The 9,638-nt window shown below is 40.6% G+C and overlaps 1 protein-coding gene across 1 annotated transcript in view; it reads left to right on the plus strand.

The window, feature by feature from the left end:
- Positions 1–7,315, plus strand: part of PPP1R21 (protein phosphatase 1 regulatory subunit 21) — a 78,456-nt gene extending 71,141 nt beyond the window's left edge. Inside the window, 3 exon segments of the mRNA XM_017868841.1 lie at positions 1,970–2,068; positions 3,277–3,405; positions 6,634–7,315. Coding sequence (XP_017724330.1) covers positions 1,970–2,068; positions 3,277–3,405; positions 6,634–6,663 — 258 coding nt within the window. The 3' untranslated portion in view covers positions 6,664–7,315.
- The last annotated feature ends 2,323 nt before the right edge of the window (positions 7,316–9,638 follow it).

Below are 9,638 nucleotides of genomic sequence, written 5' to 3' on the forward strand. Positions count from 1 at the left end.
AAAAAAAAAAAAAAAAAAAAAAAAAAGGTTATTCCACTATGCAATATTATCTATAAAATTGTACACAATTCATAGAATTGAAGGGGGGGAAATGAAGATAGAAAGAGATACCAAGGAGTAGGAAACAAATGGTAAGATAGAATGGATGCTGCTCAACGTGAAAGAATGCCTTCAAGGTCTCTGACTTGAAACTTTATATTGAAAGGTCAGTTATGGATGGCAGATAGATAATTATAATGCTTAAAGTTGTTAAATAAATTGAAAAAGAAAGGAGAAACCCTTTATTGAGACCTGACTTTTTGATTTTCTTTTTTACTAGTAAAGCTTTTATTGCTCCTATAATGTGGTCTCTAATGAAGGACTTTTAAAACACAAGAAAAGGAGGCCAGTTGCTAAAAGTGAAGAGGGGCTTTGCATCTTTTTCCTGCTAAAATAAATCATGTGCTTAGCTCAGTGTTGTTCACAAGCAGCCATCGCATACACGTTTGATAAGCTGAGCAGTAGTGACAGCTTGTTGGAATGCAGGAAAGCGGGAGGACAGCAAACTGAATGACTAGCAGTAGAAATGCTAGCAGGCGTGGATCCTCATTGTTTGATTCTGAGTTAGTGTCTCAGACTCGATTGTCTTTTTCACAAGGACCTGTGCCTTGCATGTCTGTCTTCCTCTTTGTCAGGTTCATTGCTGAGCACAGAGGCGATGTTTGGTTAGTAGGAGGCGGTTGATTTGGTTGGCTGTACTGCCCTGAAATTTTGTGAGAAATGAAATGAGTGAGGAATTTTTTTTAGGTTGCTTTATTTCCAAGAGATTTGGTTATTTTAGTAAATATCTTCTGCGCAATTGTGATTCAAGAATTTTTAAATTGTCCTACTTTTTCCTTATTGGTAAACAGGAAGTGGTGACCTCCCCCCCAACATGACTTTACTGCTCTGAGAGCCTTATGATGACATAGCATTTGCGTGTGTCTCAACAGATCCTCCTTGTCAGTAACCTTATCAGAAAGTTTAGTGAGCCTTTTAATCTCATACCCTCTTTGAACAATATTGTGAAATAGGATTTTTCTTTTATCGTTTTGATCTGCACACTCTCTGGATAGAGTTGGTTTGGTAGAACCCCTAAAGAAAGCAGCCTGGAATTTTTGCAATCTTGTGCTCATTTTTTCCCTTGTAAGTAGTGCATAATCTGTTGGGTAGGATGGTAAAGCTTTTATTGCTCCTATAATGTGATCTCTAATGAAGGACTTTTAAAACACAAGAAAAGTACCTTAGGATCCATAGTGCATGGTCAGGAGCTCTTGATAATTTTTGTAATAATCACTTTTCTTTTTATCTAGTATAAATATAAATGAATCCTAGATAAATGTATAAAGTTCTTATGTAAAGAACAGGTGCTGTGGCTCACACCTGTAATCCCAGCACTTCGGGAGGCTGAGGTGGGCAGATCACTTGAGGTCAGGGGTTTGAGACCAGCCTGGACAACATAGTGAAACCCGTCTCTACTAAAAGTACAAAACTTAGCCAGGTGTGGTGGTGCATGCCTGTAATCCCACCTACTTGGGAAGCTGAGGCAGGAGGATCACATGAACCCAGGAGGTGGAGGTTGCAGTGAGCCAAGATCATGCCACTGCACCCCAGCCTGGGCAACAGAGCAAGACTCCGTCTCAAAAAAAGAGAAAAAAGAAAGTTCTTATGTATTATGTATAACCACTGGTCATCAGGCTAGAGCGAAGAAAAAAACATTGATCTTAAGGTGGTAGACTTTTTTCCCCTTACTGAAATGACAAAGGTGGGGGCCACTTCTTTCTTATGTGTACTCTAATGTGTGATACAATGCCTATAGGTATTCAACAGATTATCTGTGGAATGAATGAGTAACTTTGCCTTTGGGAAGTGTTTTTAACAACCTTTCCTGAAGCACATTTAGTTTTAGAAAATGCTCCCTCTAGTAATGGAATGTTTTCTGATTTTACAGTGCCGAGCACTCTCTAAAAGACTGGCCTTGGCGGAAAAGTCTAAGGAAGCATTGACAGAAGAAATGAAACTTGCCAGTCAGAACATCAGCAGACTTCAGGTGAGTTAAGTGTTACCTAAACGGTTTTAATGTTTTTTCATTGAAAGTTCTTTGGTAGCAAAGCAGCATTTCTTTTCCAAAGGCATTTGATCTCTAGATAATGCTTTTTAAAATAACCACTGTATTTCTAATTCATTAAAATAACATCTTATGTTAGACAAAAGTAGTTGTATTGTTTCTCTGACTTGATTCTAATTTTAAATCATTTTATAGTCAGCATTTGCTTAAATAATACTTATTTACCCAGAATCTTTCCTTCCTTGTACATACCCATCATGGTGAGCTGTAGGCTTGTTCTGTACATATTACTCTGTTCTTTTTCTTTCCTGTGTCATAAAATGGATCTAAACTGAAAGGTGGGGCTATAATATATTCCCTCTTACTCACTGCCTGGTTTTAAATCTTTGTTTTCAGAAAGCCTCTGTTAATAAAAACATGATGCCAAGCAAGGAAAAAACACAGCACTACAGCAACACCCACTTCCTCTTTGCTTCAGATTCGTTTATCAGATTAATTAGGCACACAAGATTAGATTTTAGGCAGGAGGAGAGAGCATGAGAGATGGGAAGAGAGATGAAGGATGCTTCTTTCAGGGACGGTGCTGCCAGGAGGGCTGTAGGCCATTGAGGCGTAGGATGGAGGCAGTGTGTTGTAGGCCTCACCTATGGCTCAGCAAAACCTAAGGGAATTTGGAAAGATAATGATGGCTTTTCTTATAATTTTATACCTGGCATAGAAAGAAACCCTTAAATTTTTGCAAAGAAATTATGAACATATTTTGAAGGCTGAGAAAACGTTTTCCCATTTCTTTTATTTTTATTCTCTTGTTAGGCCTGTGCCTTAACCTTCATGTTAATTGATCAGATAGACCATTTTGATACGTTGCTTTTCCAATTAAAAGAATTTTTTTAAAAAATTGATGTAAATAGTTGTACATGTTTGCGGGGAACGTGGTATTTTGATTATTATGATACCTTTGTACAATGTGTAATGATCAAATCAGGGTAATTTGGATGTCCAGCACCTCAAACATTTATCTTTGTGTTGGGAACATAACAATTCTTCTTTTGTAGCTATTTTGAAATACACAGTAAATTATTGGGAAACTATAATTTCCCTGTTCCACATTTTTCTTTTGTGAATTAAAAAAGCTTCAGAGTGGTATGACTAGTGGGATGTTGATTTTTCTCTTCTTCTTTGCTATTTAGGATGAACTGACAACTACCAAGAGGAGTTACGAGGATCAGTTAAGTATGATGAGTGACCACCTGTGCAGCATGAATGAGACATTATCTAAACAAAGAGAAGAGATTGACACACTAAAGATGTCCAGTAAGGTATGTGAGGTGAGGTGAGGTAGTCTCTCTGTAATATAATATTTAATATGAGGCATTTTATTGTCATGCATTTCAGGAGCAAGAGGACATAAGATTTAAAGTGTAAAGGCCAGGTGCAGTGGCTGAAGCCTGTAATCCCAGCACTTTGGGAGGCCGAGGTAGGAGGTTCCTTTGAGGCCAGGAGTTCGAGAGCGGAGTAGGCAATATAGTGATACTTCATCTCTATAAAAAAAAATGAAAAAATTAGCCAAGCATGAGGGTCTGCGCCTATAGTCCCAGCTACTTGGGAGGCTGAGGTGGGAAGATTGCTTGAACCTAGGAGTTTGAGGTTACAGCAAGCTATGATTGTGCCACGGCACTCCAGCCTGTACAACAGAGTGAGACTCTGTCTCTAAAAAAGAAAAAAAAAAGTATCTATAAATAATTTTCTTTAGTATCATCTGTCCTTTTTTCCAGAAGTATTAAGTGTCTTTGGCTGAGTTAAAAGCTAGAAAGTCTGGCCTCTAAGGCTTTAATACTGTATCAGCTGCTTTTGGCATTTTTGGCATTTCTTCTACTGTTGCATAAGAGTTAGGGAGACTCACAAAACGCTTGAAGAAAGGGATTGCTCTTTATTTATGTAAGACCTGAAATGGTACTGTTGAAGAGTAAACTTGAGAAAATTTATTCTCATAAATATTCATATAACCTTGGAATGTCTTACCCTTTTAACTAGATTTCCTTTGATTTCCTTTCCCATAATCCCTCTGCTTGCCCAGACTGAGAGAGTAGATGTTGGGTAGTAAGTTTAGGCTGAAATGCAGATCCACATACCGTGTCCTTATTACTGTAACAATGTATATACCGTTTTGCCATGAAAGGTAAACTTTGGGGGGCCAGGGGCTCACTCAGTTGGCATAATCTCATGTGCTTAGCCCATTTTCATAACAATATTATACCACCACCAGCTGGGATTTACCATCTCCAGCCTGCACTCTTTGAGATCTGCTGCCACCCCTTTTTGATTCAGCAGGCGTTTATTGAGTTCCTGCTGTGTACACTGGGGAGAAATAGAGATGAAGAAACCATGGCTTTATTTTAGCATCTGCTATTGATGTAAGGACAGGATTTTGTTCATTTAGGGTCTTGGAAAATATATCATGTTAATGCATTGGAATCTGCATTATATGATTTTGTTTATCAGCGTAGTTTCTTGATATTCATTGATTGTGCTGCTTTGGAGGCTGTCTGATGCTTTTCTGGCTGTTTCTGTGATTATTGTTACCACCCAGTATGGTTCTCATTATGGTTCTCCAGTTACTTGTGGTTCAGGAAACTTGAGCTTGGGGGTAAGGGAGTTGGGGGGCTGGTCCTTTTAAGGAAGCCTCCCTTAACCTTTTGGTTTCTTGATACTCCATATTCCAGCAGAGCAGTATCTAATTCACAAGTTACATTCTTAGTAGTGGTAGAAAACACACATTGAAGAGGTAGTGTTTTGGGTTTTCTCGTGGTATGTATAATTTGTTTTAGTGTAGTAGTATGAGAAAGTCTGTTTTAGCACCTAAAATTTGAAAAGAAGTAGCAATAATTTTTGAAAACTCTTCAATATCTGGAACTTCAGAAGTATTTGGTTTTGAATTGAGAGGGGTACACGTTGAGTACAGCAAAGCTCATTGTCCTGAAGGTAAGTGGATTGCAGCTACTTCAGAAGTTAGGGAATTTTCAAGTTTCCTCTGACATTTTTTTTTTTTTCCTTTGATAGAGTCTCGCTTTGTCACCCAGGCTGGAGTGCAGTGGCGAGACCTTGGCTCATTGCAACCTCCACCTCCCAGGTTCAAGAGTTTTTCCCACCTCAGCCTCCCTAGTAGCTGGGACTACAGGCATGCACCACCACACCCAGCTAACTTTTTTTGTATTTTTTTAACAGAGTTTCACCATGTTGCTCAGGCTGGTCTCAAACTCCCAGGCCCAAGTGATCTACCGGCTGCAGCTTCCCAAAGTGCTGGGATTACAGGCGTGAACCACTGCACACAGCTTCTTAGAGCTTGTTGATAAAATACCAGCCATTAATAAAACTCTAAGAGACCCTTCTTCAGTTTGAACTCATATCATTAACCTGTCTTTGATCATTCTGTAATCCTATATTTTGCTTTTCCCCCATTTAGTAATTTACATTACTGTAGCATCATCTTTATGGCTGACATTGTCTCCACTGGATACTAAGTAAACACTCTCAACCATTTGTTTGCTATGATCTTGCTCTTAGTGTTTGTATTCTGCAAGCATTTCTTCCATGAAGAAAACGTATTTAAGCCTAAGAGTTAAATACAGGCATTTAATTAAAATGTATTCCCAAGAAGGGAGCCTCTCCAGAAAGAAGAAAAATTACACAAAACTAGAAAACTCAAATCTCCATATTTGAGGAAATGGAGTAAGTTGTCTTCCCTCTGATTTGTTCTCAGCCAGTATCCAAGCTGACTTTTGACAGATAATCAGTGCTGTTTGGGTGTTAGTTGGCACATATTCAGAGTTATTACCTATTAAGACCTTTAAAAGGTGTTTATTTAAACAATGATGAGACATGTTTAGGGTAACTTTTTTTATTCAGCTTCTTGAAATCTTAGACTCTCTTGTCTTTGGAACAAAATGAATGTTTGTAGTTTTTGTTTTGTTTTGTTTTGTTTTGTTTTGAGACGGAGTCTTGCTCTGTCGCCCAGGCTGGAGTGCAGTGGCAGGATCTCAGCTCACTGCAAGCTCCGCCTCCCGGGTTTAGCCATTCTCCTGCCTCAGCCTCCCGAGTAGCTGGGACTGCAGGCGCCCGCCACCTCGCCCGGCTAGTTTTTTGTATTTTAGTAGAGACGGGGTTTCACCGTGTTAGCCAGGATGGTCTCGATCTCCTGACCTCGTGATCCGCCTGTCTCGGCCTCCCAAAGTGCTGGGATTACAGGCTTGAGCCACCGCGCCCGGCCTATGTTTGTAGTTTTGATAAATCCAAGATAGTAGCTTTCTTTTCTTTCTTTATTTCCTGTCCTCAGCCCCGAGAGGGATAGGGTCTGTGGAAGCAGAGAGGAGAGAGTATAACAAACTGCTTTGTGATTATTGAATATAAATTAATGCAAGGTTATCAGCTATTCTCCTGTTTGGCAGTGTTCCAAAGTGAAATATGGCTTTCAGACAGCTTGGTTTATAAACTATGTGAGTTATTTTTTTATGTTTGTGTTCTTATTATTCATATTTTTCTTTGCACAGGGGAATTCTAAAAAGAACAAGAGTCGATAGTTTTCAAATAGCTGGTTGGCGACTGTTCTTTCCAGACCTGCTCCTGCTGCACAGAGCTGCGGGGCTGAGACCACGTCCATGCTGGCTGCCTTCAGGAAGCTGAAGTATTGTTGGACCTAGTAAACTAGTCAGTGTTGGAAATGGCCTTGAAATATTTAAAACATACTTGTAACCAGTGAGGCAAATACAGAAGTTGATGTCGGCAGTAATTGGAAAACAATACATATATCATGGATATTGTAGGTTTCCTTATGCTGTTTTTACTGTGCACTTTTTAAAATTAGGTTTTAATTTCAGTATGTAAGAACAACAAATATTTTGTATACTTTCAAACTCAATTATATGGTAATCCATTTGGTATCTATGGAATAGATATATGTTTCTGGAAAAAAATGCTTAAATTGTCCAACTGTCATTACTTCTTACTATAGTTGAAGGCATTCTCCAGATTCTTTTTAAAAAATTTGTTCATATTTCTCTCTCTCTCTCTTTCTTTCTGTCTCTCTGTCTCTCTCCTTTCTCTCTGAGGGGGAGGGAGCCCTGCAAACTTCAGATCCTGTGGGTTTAGTACATTATCTTCAGCTCTTTGATACCCTGTGTTAGAGTAATAGCTAAAGGAAGTTCATGTCAATAAATTCATACTTATATCACACTTTCAGTCTCTCTATGAAAATTTGATAAAGGAAACTGAACCCTATTAAAGTTGGCTTTTACAAAACATATCAAATGCCAGCCGACTTAGGTGTAATCCTCTGATCGATTCCTCAAATTGGAATAATTCTACAGTTAATCCTTTAGTAAGGCTGTTGATTTTTGCCTTGAAAGCTACTTAAAACCACACTTCAAGCAAAAAGCCTGAGCCCTTAAGGCTCCCCTTGGCTTATATCATAAACATTGTGTTGTATCAGTGTCAGGAGTGGCTCTGCCAGCACTCTCCACTCCTACTCCCGAGGCCCTAAATATATTACTCCTTTCTGAACTGCTTACACAGGCCCATTTCACCCATGTCCAGGTCTCCAGATTAGCTGAGGGGTTCCTGAAACCCCCTTCTCCTTACCTCTCCACCTGTGGCACCATCTTTCTTCAGGCTACTCTCTAGACAGTTGCGAGTCACCCTCTAAAATGTTTTATTCCGGAGTTTACCTGAGAGCCCATCACCGGCTTCCCTCTGTGCTCAGCACAAAAGCCAACTCCTTGGCCTCTGCCCGAAGTCCTCAGCTGCCCGCCATGCAGAGAGACTCTGGTTATTAGGCCCAGTCCTCACCACAGTGAAAGCATTCGGATCCTGAGTTGGGGGATCTCTGGGTTGGTTTAGTTCCATTTTTCCCAGCCCTTCATGTCCCTAGCCTACTTGCCCTTTCTCTTTTCTCTGCCCTGTGCATTGTTAGTTTCTGTCAACTCAGCCAGCTGTTTTCACTGCAGCTGTGTGTAGGCCCCCAAACACTGTGAGGGAAACATCAAAGAGCCATGCTGAGCCTGGCACAGTGGCTCACACATGTAATCCCAGCACTTTGGGAGGCTAAGGCAGGTGGATCACTTGAGGCCAGGAGTTCAAAACCAGCTTGGTCAACATGGTGAAACCCCATCTCTACTAAGACTACAAAAAATTAGCCAGGTATGGTGGCATGTGCCTGTAATCCCGGCTGCTTGGGAGACTGAGGCAGGAGAATCACTTGAACCCAGGAGATGGAGGTTGCAGTGAGCCGAGATAGCACTGGTGCACTCCAGCCTCAGCGACAGAGTGAGTGAGACTCTGTCTTAAAAAAAAAAAAAGAAGAGCCATCCTGATTAGCTCTGTCAAGAACTTAGGGTTTCGAGCCCCTGCCAGCCTTTCATTGTTCCAGGACAGTCCTTGGGGTATTTTTAGTCCCTTTTTATTCTAAATTTCAATAATGGCCACACCACTTCTCTCCTTAAGGACTGCCCCCTTCAGTCTTAGGATCTGTACCATCAAAATCACTTCTCAACTGCCCCACTGCTTTGTATATTTACCCATGCTTCCCATTCTCCCCTGCTTCAGAGGCGGAAGCGTCTCTGCTACCCTTAAAGCTAGGGTATTTCTGATGCTCTGAATGCCGTACTTTTTGTAGTGCTTGTTTTTTCACTTTTAGATCTTCAGTGTCTCATTCTACTGATTTTCTCTCCCTCAGCTTCCAAATAGACCGAACTTACCCCATACTTTTTTTTATTAATTGAATTTTTTTGAGACAGGGTCACACTCTGTCACCCAGACTGGAGTGCAGTGGTGTGATCACAGCTCACTGCAGCCCCAACCTCCTGGGCTCAAGCGATCTTCCTGCCTTAGCCTCCCAAGTACCTAAGACTATAGGCACGTGCCACCATTGATACAGTTTGCTGACAGATTTATCTAAGATTGCAACTCCTTTCCCCTGCACTTCTATTACTTTTCTCTGCTTTATTTTACTCCTTAGTACTTATAATCTAACATATGATATATTTTGCTTACGTATCTTATTTATAACCTGTTTCTCCCACTAGATGCAGCTTCAAGAAGTCAGGTGTTTTTGTCTTGCTGCGTTCCCTGTTCTTAGAACACTGTCTGGCATCAGTGAATATTTGTTGAATAAATGTTGATTGGACGGAATGTGGGGTGTGAGCGAAAGAGAGGAGTCAAAGATGAAGCCAAAGGCTTTGGCCTGAACAAACTTGACTGAGCATGAGGATTGAGGGAGGAGCAAGTAGCTTCCACCTGCTTGTAATGGAAGCCAGAGACCTGGAATCACTTTTGATTCCTCCTCACCTCACACATCTCATTGGTCATCTTATTGAATCTTCCTGTCTTTGCAGTGCCACTCACTTCTGATCTCTCCTTATTCAATACCTTAAATTGAGCCCTGGATACCAGTTGTCTTCCTGTACTCCAGTCCTTCCACCTCTTCTGCCAGGCCATCTTTCTTTTCCTTCCTTCCTTCCTTCCTTCCTTCCTTCCTTCCTTCCTTCCTTCCTTCCTTCCT

The sequence above is a fragment of the Rhinopithecus bieti genome, unplaced genomic scaffold (assembly GCF_001698545.2).
Source record: "Rhinopithecus bieti isolate Rb0 unplaced genomic scaffold, ASM169854v2 scaffold_4758, whole genome shotgun sequence".
Classification (NCBI taxonomy): Eukaryota; Metazoa; Chordata; class Mammalia; order Primates; family Cercopithecidae; genus Rhinopithecus; species Rhinopithecus bieti.